The 23,034-nt window shown below is 41.8% G+C and overlaps 3 protein-coding genes across 3 annotated transcripts in view; 1 reads left to right on the top strand and 2 right to left on the bottom strand.

Moving 5' to 3' along the window:
- Positions 1 to 1,943: 1,943 nt before the first annotated feature.
- LOC139629185 (uncharacterized) lies at positions 1,944 to 7,946 on the top strand. Its single transcript, XM_071491642.1, has 6 exons — positions 1,944 to 2,823; positions 2,948 to 3,153; positions 3,990 to 4,160; positions 4,550 to 4,702; positions 4,908 to 4,974; positions 5,186 to 7,946. The coding sequence occupies exons 1-6, from the start codon at positions 2,094 to 2,096 to the stop codon at positions 6,757 to 6,759; spliced, it is 2,901 nt and encodes a 966-aa protein (XP_071347743.1). The 5' UTR covers positions 1,944 to 2,093; the 3' UTR covers positions 6,760 to 7,946.
- Positions 7,947 to 10,694: 2,748 nt separating this feature from the next.
- Positions 10,695 to 18,434, bottom strand: LOC139629186 (annexin A13-like). Its single transcript, XM_071491643.1, has 11 exons — positions 18,278 to 18,434; positions 17,345 to 17,420; positions 16,262 to 16,356; positions 15,999 to 16,169; positions 14,941 to 14,974; positions 14,586 to 14,665; positions 13,984 to 14,052; positions 12,581 to 12,682; positions 12,422 to 12,497; positions 12,183 to 12,295; positions 10,695 to 12,007 (listed from the first exon to the last, which is right to left on the bottom strand). The coding sequence occupies exons 1-11, from the start codon at positions 18,290 to 18,292 to the stop codon at positions 11,888 to 11,890; spliced, it is 951 nt and encodes a 316-aa protein (XP_071347744.1). The 5' UTR covers positions 18,293 to 18,434; the 3' UTR covers positions 10,695 to 11,887.
- Positions 18,435 to 20,046: 1,612 nt separating this feature from the next.
- Positions 20,047 to 23,034, bottom strand: part of gpr158b (G protein-coupled receptor 158b) — a 59,388-nt gene continuing 56,400 nt past the window's right edge. The window contains exon 13 of the mRNA XM_071492117.1: positions 20,047 to 22,956. Within this exon, the coding sequence (XP_071348218.1) occupies positions 21,979 to 22,956 (978 nt within the window). The 3' untranslated portion in view covers positions 20,047 to 21,978. The remainder of the gene's footprint in view (positions 22,957 to 23,034) is intronic.

Below are 23,034 nucleotides of genomic sequence, written 5' to 3'. Positions count from 1 at the left end.
TCCTCTGTTTGGTCTAGCTGCACCTGGTAGGGTGAGGTACAGACAAATTAAAGGAAGGTCACTGAATGGTTTGGTGAGGATGAAGATTATGTGAATCATATGTTATGACCTTTACAGTCACCAGATCTCGACCTAGTTGAACACCCATGGGAGATTTTGGGCTGACATGTTAGACAGTGCTCTCCACCACCACCATCAGGTATCTTTCAGAGGCCCCTCCAGTAGAGACTTATAGAATCAACATCGAGGAGCACTGAAGCTGTTTTTGCGGCACGTGGTCACTTTACTAAGACACTTTATGTTGGTGTTTCCTTTCATTTGTCACCTCTGTAAATGGATTTTGGTGACATCAGCAGACTTCCTTTGCATCCAACATGCACCAGCCTATGTACGTTAGACTACACAAGACTACACAACATTGTCTACATAAGCAAAAAGTCGATAGACAGCAGCAGCCGAGTGGGAGACCTCACACATTAAACACATCGCTCCAGTTCTCAGGTCTTTACATTGGCTCCCTGGGTGTCGAAGAATTGATTTGAACATTCAGTACTGCTGTTGGTTTAAAAAGCAGTGAATGGTTTGGGCCAAATACCTCAATCTCTGATCTGCTGCAGACTTCTGACATCATCTGGGACAGATCTACTTACTGACCCCGGAGTCAAAACTAAACATTGAGAGGCAGCACATGGGTTTAATGCACTAATTAAATTTATTGATGTTTATTTGTGTCTCTCACTGCACTTTTGTTTAATCTGTTTTATTCAACTTTGGCTGGTTTTTTACTGATTATTGCTGATGTACAAATGAAGCTGAATGCTGCACTTGCTGTATGCTAAAATAAAAAAAAAAAACAGGAGTCAAGATTAAAATCTGCATGATGATAGTGGTGCTGGTGTGAAATAGTGCAGACAGAATAGAGTGTGTGAAGTCCCACGTGTTGTGAGGTTGACAGACATGAATAGTTTGACGAGTGTGTCATCTTGGCTGCGGACTGTCAGTTTGTTCAGTCTCTGCTCAGGTACAGAGCTGATGACAGTAGCTTCTCTCAGTGTTGTCAAATAGCCTATGTAAGTAAGCTGCTGACTATGAGAGCAGCCCCGCTGTCACCTGCTGTGTATGTGCATGTGTGTGTGCATGTTGCTGCTTCAGCCAATCAACAGGCTTTTTAAAAAATCCCAAATTCCCAAATCGATATCTTCATCACAGGATCGTTTATAATCATTTCTGAATCATTTATAACCAACTACTGCTGAGAGGTGCATATGTTCCTCCTTGCATATGTCCAGTGTGTGTGTGTGTGTGTGTGTGTGTGTGTGTGTGTCCACATCAGACACAAGTGTGTCTGATGTGGACTGAAGCTTTAATCAGAGCCATGTGGGGTCAGAGGAGGGAAAAGAGAGTGGCAATAAACTGTAACAAAGTTTACAGTTTACAGGAGAAGCGGTTTGGGCTCCAATAATTTAAAAGCCCCCCCGCTGCACTGCACTCTAATCGAGTGCTACAGAAGAGATCACAGCTTTGATGCCGTATAAAGCAGAGGTTTTAATTCTGACATTGCTCGTGAAAAAAACCACACTGCTGATGCTGTCGTCAACGTTGATGGAAAAAGAAAAGAAAGTCGGGAAGAAAACGCTGTTTGAATGTGAATATGAGAAAAACTCTATAAACCGAAATTCCGCTGCGCAGCGCGGAGCATGCCACGAACAGCTAATGGCTGACCTCTTGGAGTGTGAGAACAAAAATAACAGCGGAATAATCCAAATATATATATCACATGCACAGCTTCAATAGGAATGGAGTGACTCCGCGGAGTGGTATGTCCGGGAAAGCTACGGGTTAATTTAAGACTAGGAGCAAAACCTGTTGCCAATTAGGAGCAGTGAGCGCCACATGTGGGCTAGACGTAGCTATCTCCAGAAGGGGCAAAGGGGGCAGAAACCGCGGTGCGCGCAATGGAGACAAGCTGAGTGTCTGTGCAGTCACTTGTTCAAGTTCAACTGGCAGTTACGTGTCAGGGAAGCTACTAATCTGAGGCTTTTTTTTTCCTCTTTAAGAGATGATCAAGCTAAATCTCCAGGACTGAAGGACTGATGCGTAAAGGGGCCACCATTCAGACGTGGCCTGCTTCCATTTTTACCTTTCAGCACTGCAACATGGCGCGTATCTCTACTTTATTCTTATTCTTTGTCACATCTATACTCGGCTCAGGGAGTGTATCTGAGATGTGCCGGGGGTCGCACTGTTTCTCTGGCCAGGACTGGAGCAGACCGTGCGTCGGAGCGCACTGTCCGGGGCGCACGGAGACAGCAGCCTCCAGGCGGCAGTTTCATCACTCTGCACCATCCAGACAAGGACAGGGACAAGTTCACCAGAGTTACCAACAGGACGCTCATTTCAGTCATCACCAAGCTCAGAGCGCGCCTTTAGCGCCATACATCATCCACCCACAGCAGACAAGCTTTGCGCAGCAAACAGGTACGGATGGCGCCAGGAGGACGAACCCGAGGACCATCACGGCCGAGGTGTTTCATCCTGGCTGCGCCGGTGGGACCTGTCCGACCACTGTCTCCCATCGCCAAACCAATGATGACGGTGCAACACGGGAGTGCAAAGGGATCGGGTGTAAACTGCCCCTGCGGATGCGCCAGAAGCCCAAGCCCTGCGTCGGAGACGGTTGCGGGTCGCACGGAGGAGACGACCCGAGAGGGAGCTCATCTCCGGTCCATGTGACGGACAGAGCGGCTCAGTTTCTGGATGAGCTTCCAGACTTCGGGTCGGAACGTGGAGCGTGGATACAGCTGACATGCGACATGAAACCAGGTCAGTATCAGTCTGTGAGTGATTAGCCACAGAAACGCAAAGTGAGAGAAACTACTCTGATTTCAACTGAAGAAAATGATAATCAATTAAACGGGTGTGTAATAGTTTTCTTTCCCTGCTGCAGGAAACAACGAGGTTCCCTCAGAGGACGCTCTTGTGCTGCAGCTGCAGCTGTCGAAGAGCCAGGAGAAGCTGGTTGAGGCCCTCAGGGGCCAGCAGGACGAGGTCAAGGAGCTGCAGAGGCTCCTGAGTGAGCAGCAAGGGACGCTGGTTAATCAGCAGAGAGAGATACTGGATCAACAGCAGAGGATGTACGAACAGATGGAGCAAGTAAGGCTGCTGATGAGGAAGGGAGGGATGATAAGGGAGATGTTCACAGTTATGGTTGTGGTTCTGTTCTTGGACAGTGATTAGATAAACATTAAACATTTATTCAGATGAGGTGGATGGAAAACACCTGACTTTTGTTAGATGATCACAGTGGAGGACCTACTTCATAAAGGGGATCAGTATCACATCTGTACCACACTCCAGTTAGTTACATTACATTATTAGTTACATTAGGACATTATAGGACAGACTGATGAGAGCTGCACAGAGCAATCTCAGATTTCATAGTTTTGTTTGTATATTCATAGGTCATAGCGATTGTTACCATGGTCACACTTATAGTGGCTACTTGTCCTCAAACAAATTTAAATTCAACATTAATCAAATGGCCACTCATGCACCATGGGTATGTGGTTTACACAGCCAAACAGAGTCATTGGGTTTTTTTCTTTGTTTTATTTATTCCAAATGAGCAGGCAAACAAAGAACAAAGGATCACGTTTCCTGCTGCCTCGCCTGCTCTGGTAGAAAAAAACCCATAGGCCCACCCAAGTGCATGCTGGTCCTAAACCAGTCTACCTACCTCGATAACCTCATGTGCCCATAGTGTGACCCATATAAACAAAATACTAGTTAACCAAAACTAACTATACTAAATAAGAAAATAATATAAAGAATCTAATAAGTAACAAAGAGAATATTATCAAATAAAAACAAATTAATTAAAATAATCCAAACTCAGAACAGATGAGTAAATAATAGAAAAACCAACAAACCAGTAAAAGCTCCAACGACACAAAACTAAATGTTGGCACTTTTCTACTTTCTACTTTCAGGTGAAAGCTCAGTACAACATGTTGATGGACAGCATCAAACAAACATCTCTCCAGAACCTCCAGGGGGACCTCGACAGTCACATGGAGACCCTGAGTGGGCAGGTTCGAGCCCACCAAGCACAGCAGGCTCTGTCTTTGCACAAGGTGGACATGGAGGCCAGTGTGGTAGAGGTGAGCTGCAGGTTGAATCAGGAATCAAAAAACTACACCCTGACAGTCAGTATGGTACCAGATGTTTCCATCCTCAGAGACCTAACTCATTTCTAAGTAAAGGCATAGGGATGGAGTATGTCAGAATCTCAAATGATTAATTCCCAAAGTTCTGGCATTCAGACCTATATGAGTTTCACAAGGCAATTTCTGAGCTGATGTTACTAGTTTTTATCAAATTTGAACAAAATCTAATCTAATTTAACTCAAACTTTGTCTTGTCTTACTACAACTTGTGTAGATTATGTGGCTTGGACAAGTAAACCAATATCTGCAATTTGTGACATCAGGTTAACTACTCTACATAAGGTTTTATATGATGTCCAGATGTGACTGTGGTGCTCCCTCAGGTGGGTCGCTCTCTGCTGGCCTGTGGCAGCTGTGGCCCTGAGGAGTACTGTGGCTTCAGCAGCGGACGTCCTCGCTGCGAGACGTGCACCATCTGTCCAGCCGGCTTCTTCCTGGTTGCCCAGTGTTCAGTTCACGCAGACAGAATCTGCCAGGTTAACACTGCTGTGTTTTTACAGTATGAAAGAGCCAGACCACCAAAACGATGACCTGAAAGACACTGCAAAATTCCATAGTGCTGATGGGAGCTACAAAAACCACCATGAGCAACTCCGTTCAAACACAAGTACTTAAGTTGCAAAGTATTAATTATAGGTGCTTTAAAATTGATTAAAAGTGTCGATGTGTTTATCATCACAGGACAGAGATGAGTGCCTTGAAATAGCTGATCTGTGTGGAGATCAACAGAAGTGTCTCAACACACCAGGTAAAAGGAAAACCAAGAATTTTTACATTTGATTTCAACTCCTATTTGTATACAAAAATAAATCTTGGTATTTTACCCAACTTTGACTTTTTCAGCATTTCCTTATTTTCCCTTTACTCCACGTGTTGAACCATGGGTAGTGATAAAACTTTCAGACACTGATGCAAGTTTTGAACTGGCGTGTATTTTTTCTCTGCTGTTGTATCACCAGGTGGATTCAGGTGCCAGGGCATGACAGAGCGAGATGCCAACTCAGGAATGTGTGGCCACGGCTACTTCTACAACTCGGACATGGACGAGTGTCAGGCCTGTAATGAGTGTGATGGAGAACCCGTAGCTTCACCCTGTACCTTCACCACAGACACCATCTGCTCCGGGCCTGCTGCCGGGGACAGCGCCCTCTCCCTGTCCTGGGCTGGAGATGTGAGTCTGTCGGGGACAAAAGGCCACGTCCTGGCTCACGCTTTTCCCAGCGCAAAGCTTCACATTCATGGAAGAGGTGATGCAGGTCTGGTGTCTATTGAGGACGGGCGTCTGGTGCTCAGGCAGCATGGTCTGGTCTGGCTGGATGACAATCTCTCTGTGAGGCACGGCTGCCGCAGCTTCATCCAGTTGTGCCTGCGTATGAACAACACTGACGGTTCTGAAGGTCGAGACCTCAGTGGCGTTAGGGTGGAGCAGCAAGAGGGAAGGTCGCTCCAGAGTGTTAGCATCAGTGGGGTAGCAGAGGTCGCCCCGGGTCACACCATCTCCCTCTTCCTCCGGAGCGCCAGCCACCACTGTAACCAAAGCAGTGAGGGTCTGCAGCTGTACGACCCCTCAGCATCTCCGCTCAGCCTCCTGTGGCTCTCCCATGACACTGGGGCTGTTGCCATGACAGCACAGGCGATGGTGTCTGCACACTACCATACAAACTATCGCCCTGTGTTCCGCACTACCTCCACCTCGGACCCGTATGTAGTGGGCCTGACTCATGACGGCCGTGGGATCCGTTTTGCTGAAAGTGGCACAGTGCGGTTTGTGTTCCAGCAGGCTTTGTACTCCATGGGCCAGGCCTGCGTGAGCGAGGGCTTCCGGCTGCTGGCGTACCTCAGCCGTAATGGAACCGGCATGGAGCTGTGCCGTACCTTCAAACCAGGCGTCCACTACCGAGATACGTCCTTATCTCTGTCTGGAGCGGCGAAAGTTGGTCCTGGGGACACACTGGCCTTTGAGATCCTCTCTCCTGCTCAGTGCAACGTTCGCTTCTTTGGAGACGAGACAGGCATCAGCACCCTCAGTTTGGTTTGGGTCCCCGCTGCCATTTCTTCCTCTCTATCTGCATCTGTGGCTCACACCGGCCTACCTTCAGGAGCTGTCCGAAACAAGCCGCTGTTCTTCCGCCAGACCAGCAGTCAGGTGTCGCAGATGAGCCTGCTAGGGAGGGGATCCACAGATCAGAGACAAGATTTTGTCTTCAGGGAGAGTGGCACAGCCAGTGTAGCGATGGATCTCAAACTCATTCACTCCTGCAACTTGGTCAAGGTGACTCTGCACAGGCGAAGTGATCCTAAGGGGTCAGGAGGAAGCAGGGAGGCAGAAGGGGCTCGATTGATCCCTCTGGCCCAGCAGGTGGGTGGGCAGATGCCAGAGGGAAGCCAGTGGGCCAGTGTGAGCCTGCGGGCGTCCTTCCAGGTTCATAACGGCACAGTGGTGTTCTTCACACTGGACTGTGTACGTGGACGGGTCAACCAGATCAGTCACCACACAGGAAGTGGAGTATCAATCCTCTGGGTGGCAGTATAACAACTGAAACTTTGCTGTGTTGTTTCTTTAAATGGTTTCCAATAGACCAGATGTTAAGCCATTTGTAGGATGGACTCGGTCATCGGCTTGTTTTTAAAGTAACCACTCAACGCACTTGGAAAATACACATATTTGTTTTGTTTGTTAGAGGAGAAGATTGGCACCGCTCTCATGTCTGTCTGTAACATATGAAGCTACAGCCAGCAGCCAGTTAGCTTAGCTTAGCATAAAGCCTGGAAACAGGGAGAAACATATCGGCACCTGTAAAGTTTACCAATGAACATGTTGTATTTCATGTTTTATTTGTACAAAACGTAATATGTAAAAGCAACAAGTTGTGGTGTTATGCCAGGCTAGCTGGTTCCATAACTCCAAGTCTTTTCATTAACCTAAGCTAAGCTAAGGTAGGCTAAGCTAACTGTCGCCTGGCTGTTGCTTCATATTTAAAGTACAGTTAAAGTTAGACCTTCTCAACTAACTTTCTAACTCTATTTCCCAAACTTTTTACTACTCCTTTAAGCTAATTTTGTACTGAGTAGCCTGCAACTATTTTTTACTTTTTATGAAATATATTTTGTATTAAAACAAAAGCTCTAATATGGACTTCTATTTAAAAATATGTAGAAATCTGCATAAATCAGTGTATTTATATAGTGCAAGTATTAGTACTGTGTAATGATTTCTACAGAAGTATATACAATGGCTGTTAACCCCGATAATACTGTAGAACACAGCTTTGTTTTGTCTCATGCAGTTTTGATCTTTTGTATGTTCAGTTCTTCCATGTGGTGTATTTGTCTGTCTTTTATTTATGTAATTCAGTTAGTCCATTCGAAGCTTCAGATCGTTCTCACTGTACAGCATTTTTTGCTGTCACCGAAAGAGGTTTGCTGGTGCTGGTTTTAGTCAGGAGTGTGTTTTTTAGGTGCACGTGTTTCATGTTAGCCGCCATTTTCTAATGTGAATAGCGTATCTACTGCATGCCTTGTTTAATAACCACTTTCTGCATATTATGAGTCACGTGTTACATGAAGGCCATTGCTGACAAACTGTCCTGGAGAGATAGCATGATATTTTAATATTAACACCTTGAGATACAGTTACTGTTTACTCAAACTAAGCTGTAATAAAGTGTATATTTGATGTTTTATAGTAAATCCAATAAAAAATGAATTTGTTTTACCAGATTATTTGCAGCCTCTGTGTAAGGACTCAGCTTGTTGTGGCTATTTAACGGGAGATTAACTTTGGTAGAAATAATAAAATCTTTATCTTACAAATTCAAACTTGTTATAGTAGTAAAACACACCGATGCTCATTTCACTACGCTCATTTTGCCTCTGCAGCTTTCCTTGGTCTGGTTCGACCAGTAGTTTGTTGTATAGTGGCTAATGTTAGCAAACTTTTTGAGCGTACATTCCTAGTTACTAGATTTACTCTTATGTGTAAATCAAGTATCAAGTATCAGCATGTTTTAGCATTAGCATTTAAAATAGTTAATAGAACATAGACACTAGTTGTAACACACAAATCTACACAGTGAATTTTGCATGTATGAATCCTATCATGGGCCGTTCCCTACATGGAGGCTGGAGACTGAATCGTACATGTTTGCTCTTGGCAGAAGCTGCCAGGTGCTTCCTATTACACATCAAAGAACAGAGTTCCTTTATCATGAATTTAAACAGTCGAAATTATATTAGCTGGGTAGTTAACCTCCTAATGGCCTTCCTATGCACTTCCACCAACAAGTCTTCCATTCTCAGAGTGCTGCACTGGCTTGGCAAGAGATCAAAAAGCATATTGCGATCCTGGGCATATGTTCCATCAAAACCAGTGGAGCACTTGGTATTATTATTTCAGCCTTTGAAGTCATGACCTCCAGGTTAGTGTATGCTATAGCTTATTCAATAAATCATGACTTTTAGGGGATTAGTGCCATTAACATGCAGGTTTGTGTCTTGAAGGTGCCTGCATGGACTCTCAGGATTTATCAAAAGAGTGCCGACACGATCGTCTCCCACTTCAAACGTCTAATTCTCTCAAGTTCATGGTTGCTTGACCAGACTGATACTATGAATAAAGCATGAGGTGCACAGCTTATGCATTAAACCTAAATCTTGTGCATGACCTTTGTCAGAAACTAGACACAAGACCAAAGACACTAACCAGACCTGAGCCAGGAGAACAGAAAGAAAACATATTTTGAGGCAAATTGAAACCACCCCCAGGCTGACGGGAGGCTGGCTGGGTGAGTTATGGTGGTCTGAGGATAATAAATGTTTAAGGAAAAAGGTCAGAGCTCCACAGTACAGGGGGTGGAGCTCTGTCAGGCAGGCGTAGTGGGCCTAACACATTAGCACTGTGGGTAATAGAGTACAGATGGAGGGACAGACGAACATATGAGTGTGTCAAGTTGGTATGAATGTGTATCTGGGCAATGTATGTTAGTATGTTGAATAACAAGACGTTAAAGTCCTACATGCTCTTTGCTAAGATATTGTTATTGTTCTCAGTCAAGTTTCACAGCCTCTAAAATACAGTGATGGAATTTAGTGCTATAAAACTAAATGATCAAACTTTATGTGAGGAAGAATGACAATTTATTTCACTAATCAATCAAGTCTTGTTTACATCATATTAATTTAGGGACTATATGAAAATTATAAGGGAGGGACAAGGGTCAGAAAAGGGGAAAGGATTTTTTTTCCCGAATGGAGGGTAGTCTTACTTTTGGGAGAGCAAGGGGGTATTTCAATTTTTTCTTGCCCAAAATTTATATAAAAATTTTGCTTTTCAGATATATTATTAAGAGAAAAAAAGATTTAAATCGAAACAATAATGAAAAATTTCAATCATCCCCTTATTTCATTAACATCTGAAGGTTGCTTGGACTCTTTTAGTTAATATTAAACTGAGTTGTCCTAATACTATTTCAGATGCTATGGTGAGGGTATTGCAAATTATTGAATTAAGTAATTAAGTAATGAATGAATTAAGTAAAGGGAAAATTCAAATATTAATAATCCTTTGGAGGCTCTTGCTTTTCAAGGAAGTGAAAGTTTCAGAAATGTTCTTACAGTCCCTAAAACCGGTCAAGAAATTTATCAAAAAACTGTTGTGATAGAGGTGATTTTCCTCTGAAAGCTAAAATATGAATAAACAGATGTGTGTTGCACAGTACATTTGTGTCCATTAACTACATAGAAGTGGAACCTCCACCTTTTGACTTGCATTAACAGGCATGGCTGAGAGTAGAGAGTAGTGTCAGTGAAGCATGAGGTGGATGCTGAACTGGGCTACATATGGTGCACAGACCGTGGATATACAGGTAGCAGGAATGTGTAGAAAGCAGGTGTTTTCCCAACTTTGCCCGTGATATTGAAGCAAAAACATCACCAAGACAGTAGAAAGACACAGAAGATAGACAGGTAGGAAGAGAAGAAGAAAGCTGTGGGAAAGAAACTAACAGTGGGAAGCAAAGTGAGAATCGGCATCTCCTGTGTTCGTGCATCTGGAAGCAGTTCTCACTTGTTTTGAACCTCTCTTTTCCTCTGTCTGCTTTTAACTCACCCAGAGGCATCCCCTGGTGTCTGTCTGTGCTTGGTAGTAGGTGTTGTGGCAGTTGTAGAAACAAAACTTGTGTAGTTTTGGATCATAGGTCACCAAAACAAACATTATGAAATGGTAACCAACCCAGTAAATCTTCATATTTAATATCTGAGCTTAATGTTGTTATCATAGTGTTCATTATACAGTATGTTAAGGCATGTTATAAGATTAAGGTTTAAATATGTTAGAAAATATCAAATTATACTGTATATTATTATCATAACTGTACTGATTTCATCCATGCCATGTCTTTTTTGTCCGGAACAGCAGCAGTGTGGTGCGATACTGCCCTCTACAAGAAAGAAGGAGAACAAAACATCAACTTCTGGTGGAGTTAAAATTTATTATCGCTACATACATAAATATTGATATGCCATTAAAACAGGTTAACAATTACTTCTTTTGTATAAGTTAATGTATTAATTTGCTATGTGATAACACAACAGTGTATCATAATCATTTATATCACTGTAATCTTGGTTTTAAATGAAATTACTTCAGCTCAAGCGTCATTTATGAATACAGACAGTGTGGTCATTATAAATGATTTGTACTTCAGGGGTTATAGAGCACAATTCATGACTTGCTCAATATTATTATCATCATCAGCTAACAACATTAAATGCACTATGATCTCATAAGAGGTTTACACTGGTATATGATTGAAACTTTGTGGTAAATTTAAAGACTGACAACAGGAAAAATGCTACTGTCTGAAAAGGTGTAGAAGTGTGAGAACAAGGCAGTTTGTGAGCTGTGATTAAAAATAACTATAAACAGTTAAAATCCCACATAGCATCTTAGGGACGTGACTACAAAAAATCATACTGTATACATGAAGCCTTTATGGTTTTGTTAGTAGGGTAATAACATCATCCTGTATAATCATCCCTCTGGTGTATTCAAATATCAGAGCTCAGATGTGATAATTCGGCACTTACGTGTTGAGTGTTGCAGCAGAAAAGAAATTGCATCGCTATAATTTTATGAAAGGCATCTTTGAGGCAAATAGAAGTGGAGTTGATGATGATGATAGAAGACAGAGATGCATAAAGTGACAAGTATAAAATAAGAGGCTGCATATTGTAATGTTGAGCAGCAGCAGCCTCTTACAGCTTTGGGATAAGCTTGAAATGGTGGACTGATAGCCGATATCCAAAGACTGTAAAGCTGCTGATTGTGAATAAAGTATGAAGGACTTTTTGGAGAAATACATTAGCATAAAGCTCAGCTGCACATGTTCCACAGTATTATTGTACATCAGATAAACTATAACTGTAAGGAAATTTCCACTGAGTGTAATGTTCTTGGCAAAACTGTGTCAAGCACTGTATAATATAATAATGAGTTGGTTTTTGGTCCATGCTGCAAAGACATCTGACTGTCTGTAAGAGTGAAGAGAGAGAAGAAAATAGATGTAAGAAAGATGACAGAATGGAAGTAGTGAAAGGAAGAGGAGAAAGAATGAGTAGGTGCAGAGGTTAAATAGGGCCTGTGGGAGGAACGGGAGAAGAGTTTAGTGTAGGATCTCAATGAGGAGGCGTTTGAAATCTCCACCACACTCTGAATCCAGGGCATCTTTCAGGGTGACATCATACTTCTCCAGGTACATGTCCTTAATTGTCTCCAGGTCGATCTGTGGGTCAACAACATCACACCACTGTCACCACAAAATACCTTTGTTTGTCTTTTTTTGGACTGAAGGTTTACATGGTCCACAGTTACTTCTAGAACACATTTTGAAAACAATATTTGGTTTTGTAATCTGGAGTTAAACATCATGATTACTGTGGAGTTACACTGACACTTGCCTCAGAACGGCCTACGATGATGCGGATGAGTGTGTCCTCATCAGTGCCCAGTCCCTTCATGGCAGCATTTAGGCGTCGGGCAAAATACAGCTGTGGGTTCTTGGCACACCTTACTACAAATCACACACACACACACACACACACACACACACAGACACAGACACAGAGGTATAATGTGTTGTGAGGGGAACTGATGAGTGATCGGATCAGTTCATTGGTTTGTTTCTGTTCCATCTTACCCAGAGTGACGTAGCAGTCCTTGAGGGTTCCTGTGGCCTCAGAGTTAATGGTGTCCAGAATGTCTGTCCCTGAAAGCTGAAATGACAAAAACACATTATATATTTAAAACACACACACACACAAAATAAAAAAATTGCACGACTGAGTTCAGTACTTACAGACTCATAGAACTTAAAGGTGGCCTGAAGCTGCATGTAGTTCCTGTGTGTCAGGATGTAGGTAAAGGTCGACTCATCTGTGCCAAACCTCCCTTCTCCAGCCTGACAGGTACACAAAGAGGAAGCGATGTGTCGGCAGCTGGGTATATTTGTCTTAATGTCAGATGCTTCACATTCACTTAAATCCTCAACATGAACAAGTTGAAACTATAATGTGTTGGCTCATTTGATGAGAGGGACGAGTGTAGTGATTCATCAAAGGGTAATTCTCTCATCATCTTTCAGTCTGTTTGTTCATACTGTTGGTTGTCATTCCTGTCAGTGATGACAAGATTGTACCAAAGTTAACTGCTGAGATCTGAGAGAGCAACAGATAGAAATCATAGCAAATAAGACTGAACTCAAACTCAGCTGTTTTATACAGAGGCTTATGAGATTATTATTATTATATATTTGTGTACTATAATATAATGACATATTTTTACACTTTATATTTATATGTATCTTCATCTTTTTTAACTTTACCTCTAAATCTTATATTATTTTCTATTCTCTGCTGTTACATTTCTACTCTTGAGGGAGCAACTTTAACGTAACCTAATTTCCCCCTGGAGATCAATAAAGTATTCTGATTCTGACAGCATGCTAATAATTGCTAATTAGCACTAACCACTTAGTAGCTCAGCTTCAGTAGCTTCAAAGTATCTTAGGATCAACTGAGGTCATAATCCAAAGTATTGAAGTTTTTCAAATTTATACTTTAGGGAACATGATTGTCTGCACAAGATTTCAGGGAAATCCACCCAATATTGGCTGAGACATTTTACTAAAAAAAAAAAACCCAGACAAATTTAAACTTCACTGGTGCTGGAGCAAAAGTCAGAGGATCACTGAAATTACTGAGATTCATACTGAGAAATATAAAAATCTGCATAAAATTTCATGGCAATTAAAGATATTGTTAAGATATTGTAGTCTGGATGAAAATGGTAGTTGATCAACAAACACCTTGCTATTCCCTGAACTGTTGCACTATATGGCTAAAATATTTGCCAATTATGTCTGTTCAACAGTTTATAAATTCACACAAAGCTTTGTAACATTATTATCTCTGCAAACATTTGTATTTTTGTACAATAGTGTGATGTGAAGCTGTTGTGAATTTCCACACAGATTCCACAGTCCTGCACTGTAATATAAGCCTCAGTACCAGAAGAACAAGCTTTGATTTAATAAACTCTGTAATCTTGAGATTTTACAAGTCATCCTGGGCTCACATGCACTAACCTCTAAATCTAGGATCACATTACACTGCAAACACCAGTGGGATTTAAAAGGGAAACTATGAATAAAGGCTCTGATTTGAAGTAATTTTGCAGCACAGATTTCATTTGAGAATGTACCTCAAACAAAGATGTGGCATCCTGTTCGGCTAAACCCTCGTCCACCTCGTAGCCTTCATCCCTGCTCGCCTATAGAAAAAAGAGGGACATAGGAGAGGATACGCATGGGGTGATGCATGTAGAGAGAGTGAGAGGGAAAACATTTAGTGAGTGAGGGAAAGGTCAAAGAGATAGATTACGAAGATAATCTCAGGCGTTTAATAGGATAACAATCATCTGCTACACATTAATGGGGAATATTTGAAGCGGCAGCTCTTTGGATAGACGCTGTACAACATGAGTCACAGTGTGTTTGTCTTTTCTTTCTGCAGGAAGGAAAAGAGAAGGGAAGGAGAAAAGGGTGGGAGCATTGGATGGCAGAGGGGCCAAAGCATGCCAAACAATGATGTGATGTGTGTCGAATGTCCCTGTGGGCGAATCCCAGCATGGAGAACAATTCTGAGAAGCATTACAAAATGATGAAAAGTACCATTCTGCTTCAATGAATGGATAAAGCTTTAAGAATGGCTGGATTTTATAGCTACCACTGTCCCCTTGAAGCAACCCAAAGAAATGCTGCAAGTATTTCTTGTTTAAATAAACCTACAAGATTCAGTGTTTACCTGCAGCAGTGAGATCAGCAGGTTCCTCACATCTCCACTGGTATCATCCTCAATATCTGCCGCCAGGTCACGTTCATGCACTGTAGGGTAGAGCCACTTTTACACATTCAAAGTAGATTCTACTTTGTTTGCTAAGGAGTGAAATATGACCCTGAGAAGGATAAACTCAGACAGTAGTTGTGGCCGGAAAGTGAGGAAAACATGGCTCACTTCACAGTGATTCATTCTCAAGTGTGATACACCCAAAACCTTCAGACAAATATAACAGTACTTAGCTGGGTCGGTTCAATGACCACAGTTTCCAGCGTGAGAGGAACACTTTTCATGCATGACTCAGCGTGGAGGAAAAACTCACCCTGGGCATATGCCTCCTTGTACTTCTCAATGTCCTGTTAGGAAAAGGGAGGCGAGACTCAGTCAGCTACGAACATTGAAGCTAATCAGTATTTTTATGTTAAATTATGTTAAAGGGATCAAATGATTATGTGTGATTTGAAAGGGCATTTTTTAAAAAGCTTTTCATTTATTTTTTCCCGTTATTTTAGAGAATAATACTTTGTCTGACATAGGACCTCATACTATAAATAAGTAGAGAGACACACTTTTCTCAACATAACACGCAGTGTGCAGCATAACAGTGTCAGTTAAAGAGGAATATAACAGTGGCATTTTCAGGGACAGTCCATTATAACAACACAATATAGACCAAGGTATTATGTAACACAAGTCCACCTTTGTAAAAAAGCTGTAGACTTGCAGACATTCACTACCTGCTTCAGTCTCCACACCCACTGAGTTATGATTGGTGGTTCTGTATCTGTCCAATGACCCCTTATAATTTTCTTGGCAATCAGTACAAGTATCCACTGAGCGTTTTAGCGCCTTTTAGCTCATTGTTTTAGTTTTGCTGTTTTAGTTCAGCCTCATTGACCTAATGTTATTGTTTTCAGGGGGGAAAAGCTCTGGTAACCCACTGTACCTGTTACCTGCCCGGCAACAAACTACAGACAGACAAAGTTAGCAACTAGCTGTTGAAAGTACTGGAGCAGCTAAGGAGGAGTTGGAGATAATATTCATATTCTTATATTAGCCAGGCGGCGAGAAACATGACTTTAAATGAACACTCTTGTTGTTCCATGTCTGCTGAATGTGTAAAATGCGTAACACTTTAGCCAGATCACATTTATTAGGTGACAGTTTGTCATTGTTGTGTTTATAGCTTGATTCTGCTGCAACTTAGTGGCCAATAAAACAAAAGTTAATGCAGTTTTAACATCTGTTTACCACCTGTGTGTTGGGGGGGAACTGTGGGTGTGTAGGGGCTTGGATGAGTTTATCAAAGTTCAACTGAAGTAGGAAAGTGAGTGTAAGAAGAAAGACATTGCACAGCAACAGAATCACATACTGACAGACCTCATTGGTGGCTGTGCACAGGATCTCTACCAGCACAGCTTCATCTGTGCCCGCCCCCTTCATGGCCCTCCTCAGCTCCTTGGCAAAATAAATATGAGGGGGGTCCAACATGGCGATGACGGCTTTCTCAAAACTACCTGTCAGCTCCTTCTTCAGGACCTCCTCCAACTCCTGAGCCGACACAGAGGTAACACAGAGGTAACATGGTGCGTGGTTGTCATGGGTGTATATAAGAGAGAGAGGGAGGCACCGTGGGTACTTACATCGTCATACTTTTCAAAGTAGGCCTGCTTGATCTCCACCCGCTGCGCTGCAGAGCGATTGGCCAGGATTTGGGTGATAGCCTCTTCATCTGTGCCTGGAGAGTATACAGCAGTGTACACATAAGGGACCGACTTCAGAATCCTTCAAATATAGCAGCACTATAGGCCAGTCTTTTATTACATGGCTGCCACATATTTCAGTTTAAAATCGGGTAAAATAGCTGTTCTTTTGCATTGAAAAGGCTTTTTAAATGTTATATTAACAATAAATCAACCTCATGGAATATAATAGAGTAACAGACAGTATTATGTATGACTAGTATATGTATTTTCCACCTCATCCACACTCATACAGAGCAATTTAAAGCTTTAAAAACTCTTTCTAGTTCAACTTACTGTTCCTTTAAACGTGCCAGGTAACGCAGTCTGTGAGGTGTCTTTCATTCAGCAGAGTCAAATCCTGGCACATTCGAGAATCAACTCATTTGCTATTTGTTTGTCAGCACGTCAGTGGAGCGGAAAAGATTGAAAAGCTTTTGCAAAATAAACTTTTAAAATGTTTTCTCTGTGATATACCAGACGCTATAACTCACACTGACAGATGTAATTCAAAATGATCACAAAGATAACTGCTCAAGGAGGAAGTGTGTTGATAACGCCATAATGGTGATGGAAACTGAAGCAATGACAGATCACCTTTAAACACATTCTGCATGTTGTTTGGTATAAGACAGTAAGATTTCAATTAAGGTCTTGACCTTACCCTGTAAAGTGCCTTGAGATAATGTATATTATGATTTGGCGCTATACAAATAAAATTGAATTGAATTGAATTATCAAACATTGTCCAGTACCGATGATGCTGTTTGGCTTATATTAAAGCAATTAACAGGTTTTCATATTATATACATTTATTGCTTCTATATTTAGGAAAGCTGGACAACTGTATCATTAGTCAGCATTCATTGCAATCAGGTGACAAATGGATACATTTCTAACAAGTGAACGGAAAAAGAGAGAGAGCCTTCACAACAGGAGTAAATGAAGAAAAGCAGCATCATTTAAAGCATCACATACACTTACCTAAACCTTTACATGCCTTTCTGATAGCCTTGATATCAGCTGTGACATCAAAGTCCTCGTATGGGACTAAGGTGGGCTGGGGAATTAAAAGTGACAGGATTATTGACAATATATGGATCATTCATAAAATCTAAGCAAACATGTTAAAAAAAAAAAAAAACTATGCAAATATCCAAACACACACTTCAATGGTTGTACAGTGTTACTGACACAGTGCACATTCAAAGCAGCAAAATCTCAGAAAGTAACACAGAATGAAACTGATGTCAAATTTATAATCATATACTAGTGCGAAGCTACAATTTGAATGCTTCCAACTCCGACTGATTAAAGAGTGGGGCTCTGAAAAGGCTTCATTATGGTATGATCATCCAGGCCTTGCTCTCCCGCAGGAAAAGGGTGCAGCCTGCGTGCCTGCTGAGTCATGGGGCGGCAGCAGCAGCAGCAGCAGCAGCAGCAGTGTGCAGCCTCCTCTCCTCGCCCACCCCTCGTTTAATACAATGCGGCCTTATTGATCAGCGTCTCCAGGAAATTCCTGTGTACCGCCGCCGCCGCGTCCTCGGCCTGGCAGGGACACTCCCTCTGCCAAAGTTAACTGCGCAGGCTCTGCTCCCCAACACCGACTGTTCACACGCAGTTAGCACAAAAAGTCCTGATTCCATCTCCTGCAGTAAATAATGATGCTATGATAATATCCTGACGCTGTCTGTGGTAAAGGTTACTCAGTGATGACTTATAGTGATCAATCCCTGTTGATTATGACTTTTCCTGCTATTATTTGGGATATTTTTTGATATTGCATCGCTGCTTATTCAACCTAAAAGTATCGCACAAGTAAGTTTCATGGATTTTGCGTTATTTTAGCTGCAGAAGTTGTTTAAAAAAAAAAAAAAAAAAAAGTCCAAATAAATAAATAAAATAAAGTTTTCTTACCTGGACGTTGCCCATGATGTTCCAGACGGCTCTTTCCAGTTATGTGATGAAAATGAAGGCTGCGTGTGCTGGTGCGGGGCTGCGCTGCGCCGCTGCTCGGCGTGGTGCGTGTCAGGTCGGAACGGTTGTTCCTGCGGGGACTCAGCCCTGTCCGGTGCTGCAGGGGTGACGTCACCGCCGCTTATTCATTTAGCAGGATGGAGCTGGTGCTGCTGGAGGTGGAGGTTGTGGAAATACTACAGTCACACAACCAACTGTTTGACTTGTTTTGATGATAGATGAATTGTTTGTTGCTACATGTGGCCAGTGATGGGATTATTCGCATTTACTCAAGTACTGTTCTTAATTATAATTATAAGGTACTTTAAGGTACTAAATCCATTTTATGCTACTTCATATGTTTACTCCACCACATTTCATATGTCAGCAATGCTCTGCTACATTTTTAAAATTTACCAGTTACTTCAAAATGAGTAGCTTATAAAATTTGATGCTTTGTATTAGATATAAGGACAGCAATAATAATCATAAATTAGTACTAAAGCAAGAATTTTACTTTTGATGCCTTTCTGATAATACCTTTGTACTTCTACTCAAATAAAACTATGAAAGCAAGACCTGTAACGGAGTATCTTTAAAGTGAGGTAATACTTTTATTCCTCCACCACTTGTGCAGAGAAAGTGATCTTAAATACAACTGCTTTTGTAAAAGTGCATCACTGAAATACTATATGATGCTAATCCAGAGCTCTACATATAATTCTTTACCTAATAAATCCACACCATGATTTACTCCCAATCTCAGGTTCAGGATCACTTTACTGTGTTAAAAAAAAAAGGTAATATCTGTCTAACCTCAGGAAGTATTAAAAATGTTTTATTCAATGTTAAACATCCCATTACTATAAGTCCTATTTTGGTAAAAGTATAAAAGTATGATCAGCAAATGTATGTAAAGTAAAAGCATTTATTATGCAGCAGAATGGTGCCTACCAGAGTTATAGTATCATATATTATATTGTAGAGTTATTACTGTGCATAAACATGTAATTTTAACAACTTTATAGCTGTTCAGTTGAGTAGTTTAACCTGTAACAATGTCTTCTAAGAAGATCTTGGGTTTTGTTTGAAGTCTTAATCTGAACTGTTGCCTAACTAATAGCTAAAGAAATAAAGTTTACGAAAATATACAATATTTAACTCTGACATGTCGGGAAGCAGAAGTATAAAGAAGCATAAAATAAAAATAATCTAGTAAAGTACTAATAAATGATATTTAAGCACAGTTATACTCTACTACTGTCCAATCTAGAAATGAAGAGGTCATTCAGAGTTTTGGTTCCAACATTTATCCAGTTTTTTAGTCAGAAACTTTAAGGACCATGTTTGGGCAATTTATAGACTGCTGTGGTTCTCATCTTCCACATGGTGGTAGTGTTGTCCAGACTGCTTGAACATCAAGCACCTGCTTCTGAAGGGTTGACAGTGTGGTAAACACAAGCAGGTTTTTGAGATTGTAAAAATATAGAACTTATTGTTTTGTATTGATAACTGATATTCAACCTTTTTAGCCCTGATGGGTTAAGATTGGTTAAGATTTGTGATGGTGTATGTTTGTTTTTTCATACATCTAAATGTGTGTATCTACTGAGAGTAACTGGTGTGCTAAAGAAGAGTTGTGCAATACACACTAGCAGGTGATCAACATATATGAATCATTACCGTAAAGCTCAAACTCCTGAAGCAAACTGAAGCCAAATTCATGACAGTGGGGTTTCATAGAAATATTTAATTCAGAGTTGAGAACATTGTATTTACTGTATGTACATGCAACACAATATGAATGTACAATATAAATACTCCCATGTGGATGCTACAATAGTTTGTAACTTTTCGGAGCAACACTTTACAGTATAACAAGCATAAAATACATTTAGTGGGCAAGTTGCAATATTACATTTCAAACAGCCTTTAAAACCATCTGGTAGAAAAAAGCTAGTGAAAGTTCGATCGGTGAGTCATGTTTATTTATCAGGCCTTTCACATCATAGCTGCTGCTCCTGAATGGGAGATGAGAATGATGAGAAAGAGCAAAACAGGTCTTGATCTTACACAGGAAGTTCGTATCTAAAACGCCTGATAAATACATGACAACATCTGACATTTATATTTGAAAAATCCCATGTGCTCTTAAGTCCTCTTTAAGTATTTCATAGTATACACAATGATTTTTTTATGCCTTCTGGTGAATTTAAGTGTACCATGGCCTCATGTATTTTCACTGTCATGCATACACAACCGTAATGAAGCTGAACTGACTGCCGTGTGTGACTGCATTGCACATTGTTGTCAGTGGTGGGTGGCTGATCACAGGACAGAAAGGCTGACTCTTGTTGTTGTTGTTGTTGTTGTTGATGATGATGCTGAAATGGTAAATTGCTTTGTTTTCTGTCTGTGAGAAAGTGGCAAAAGAAAAGCTTTGGTCATGCATAGCTGTGGCTGTAGCCGTTGAATATGTGCAAACATTTGGAGGAAGGTGCATTCAAGCAGATGTAAGACGGGAAAGTAAGTCATAGAAAGAAATGCATTATTCACATCATCCACCCCAGTCAGGCTTGGTTTTGGTCCTTAAAAGACTTAGATACTGCAGCCTGTAATACTAGAGTGTGTGGTTTTTTTTCTTGTCTTTGTTTTTTCTTTTTCAGACGGGACATCCAGGGCAAAAATATTGAGCAAACAGTAAATAAATGTCAACAGAAGGGAGAGCCTCATGAGTATTTTGGTACTGCTCAACTGTAACTGCAAGCCATTTGAAATATGTGTGTACATTATTGATAGCAATGCACATCATTTCAGAAGCATCATGTGTACATAAGGAGACAAATACCATAGGCAACAACATCGAACATTCCACTGTCATATTTGAGTACAAGTTAACCAATAAACATTTAGTTATTGGATGCTTGATACAGCAGTTTGCCACATGCAAGGACTATTTTTTCTTTTTTTAGAAAAATACATACTGTATATGGAGAACTTTTACTGAAACATACAGTTTCCCTCATTTAACTGTACTGAAATCCCACATTTCTCTAATCAAACAGATCATCTCCATGCCATGAATTATGGATTTGGCCTACAGGTAAGGCATCGCAGCCATGTCTAGGGCTTTGGTCCCGCTTCTCTAAGCTAACACACTATTTTTCCTTAGGTCTTTTTTTCCCTGCTTGTTTTTGTCATCAGCATCTAATGCATTAAGTCTCTGCTGGCTTCCTGCTTTATGCGCAGTATCATCAGCGTAACAGGGGAAACAAACGCCACTACTGAATAAGCCCATTAGGTGAAGCATTTACTGTGTTTGTGGAATAATGATTGTCTGATCTGCTGGTAAATATGATTCATTTACAAATCGCCTTGATGTAATCAGTGTGATAGAACATACGTACAATGTTACTGACAAATGGGCAAGCAAAAGTGCAGACTAAAACTTCCTTTACAGTGACTTCAAGGTTGCATTCACTGCAATGTAACAACGAGAAGGTCTTGTTTGGATTGCATCGATGGACAGCAGGACACATGTTCTTTACCTCATGAAACTTCATATCAAATACAATGTTGGTTCTTTATCATTCGGTTTCTTTGCTTTGTCTTCTGTGCTGTCAGTCTGTGAATACAAAAAAAGTTAGTCGTTGCACCAGTTATCATGCCCTCTCACCAGAGTCTTTCTCCTCAAAGTCCCAAGGGCAAACGTCAGCCATCTTTGGCCCACTGACGACTGCAGGTTTGTGACTACTACTCAAGGAGCTCTCTCTCTTCCTCTCTGGTGAGAGTTTAGTTTTCTGAGCAAAGCTGGTGTGTGAGAGCTCCATCTCCTGGGAGAAAACCTCCTTTCTCCTAATCTCCATCACCTCTGGGTCTCTGGTGGAGCTCCTCCGCCGCTCAGAAGCTGACCCGCTGCACTCCGACGACTGGCTGACCCGTCTCCTCTCTGATGGCGGCTTGCTGGAGGAGCTCCGCCTCTCTCTGCTTTTCTCCCGCCCTTTCTCCTTCTCCATTTTGTGGCTGGATGAGCAGGAGCCTTTCCTTTTCTTCTTGTGTGTGGTGGGGCTGTTGCAGGTCTTCTCCTGTTTAGGTGAAGGTGGGCTGGTGTAATCCCACGGGCAGATCTCTACCATCAGGGAAGGAGGCTGTAAAAGGCTCCCTGTGGACTTGGAGTGGTCTGAGTGGAGCCCCTTGGGTTTCCCATCGGTGGGTGTGACACTCTTCTTGCGCCTGATCCTGTCTGGGGATATGGAATCTGAATCTCCTCCCAGCATGGGCTGCTCATCAAATTCCCAGGGACACACATCCGGCTTGAGCGGCAGAGGTGACCTGGGTGGGCGAGATTTCCGCGTTTCCCTGCCCTCTTCTCTTTCTCCTCCTTTATCTTTGGAGCGGCGTCTGTTGGAAGGGGACTGCCCTGTCTTCTGCCTCTGCTGGGACCGGCTACCTTTGCTGATCCCAGAGCTGCTGCTGCCTCTCCGGGTTCCAATGGTTTCGCTAGGAGCGATGGAAACATGTTTCTGGGTTTTGGCTTCAGAGGGGGTCTGAGGTTCTTCCAGCTCCCAGGGACAAACCTCGGACACATCGTAAAGGTTCTTCCCCATCTCAGAGCAGATGGACGGCTGGCTGCCACTCACCTGTTAGGATAGAGAGTTAGAAAACCGCTTGCAAAACACTCTAAACTCAAGGTCCAGTTGTTGCATGTGTTGCGTGTT

Source organism: Trachinotus anak, unplaced genomic scaffold (genome assembly GCF_046630095.1).
Source record: "Trachinotus anak isolate AG129_WGS33_773 ecotype Australia unplaced genomic scaffold, CSIRO_AGI_Tana_v1 ptg000012l, whole genome shotgun sequence".
Lineage (NCBI taxonomy): Eukaryota > Metazoa > Chordata > Actinopteri > Carangiformes > Carangidae > Trachinotus > Trachinotus anak.
Note: the sequence above shows the minus strand (reverse complement) of the source record. Positions and strands in the feature narration are given on the sequence as shown.

Coding starts and splice junctions, on each gene's coding strand:
- LOC139629185 (XM_071491642.1), top strand. CDS start 2,094: ATGCGTAAAGGGGCCACCATTCAGACGTGGCCTGCTTCCATTTTTACC. Junction 3,154..3,989: donor TGTACGAACAGATGGAGCAA/GTAAGGCTGCTG, acceptor TTCTACTTTCAG/GTGAAAGCTCAGTACAACAT. Junction 4,703..4,907: donor ACGCAGACAGAATCTGCCAG/GTTAACACTGCT, acceptor TTATCATCACAG/GACAGAGATGAGTGCCTTGA.
- LOC139629186 (XM_071491643.1), bottom strand. Junction 16,170..16,261: donor ACTTTGAAAAGTATGACGAT/GTAAGTACCCAC, acceptor GTGTCGGCTCAG/GAGTTGGAGGAGGTCCTGAA. Junction 14,975..15,998: donor TGTGCACAGCCACCAATGAG/GTCTGTCAGTAT, acceptor TTTTCCTAACAG/GACATTGAGAAGTACAAGGA.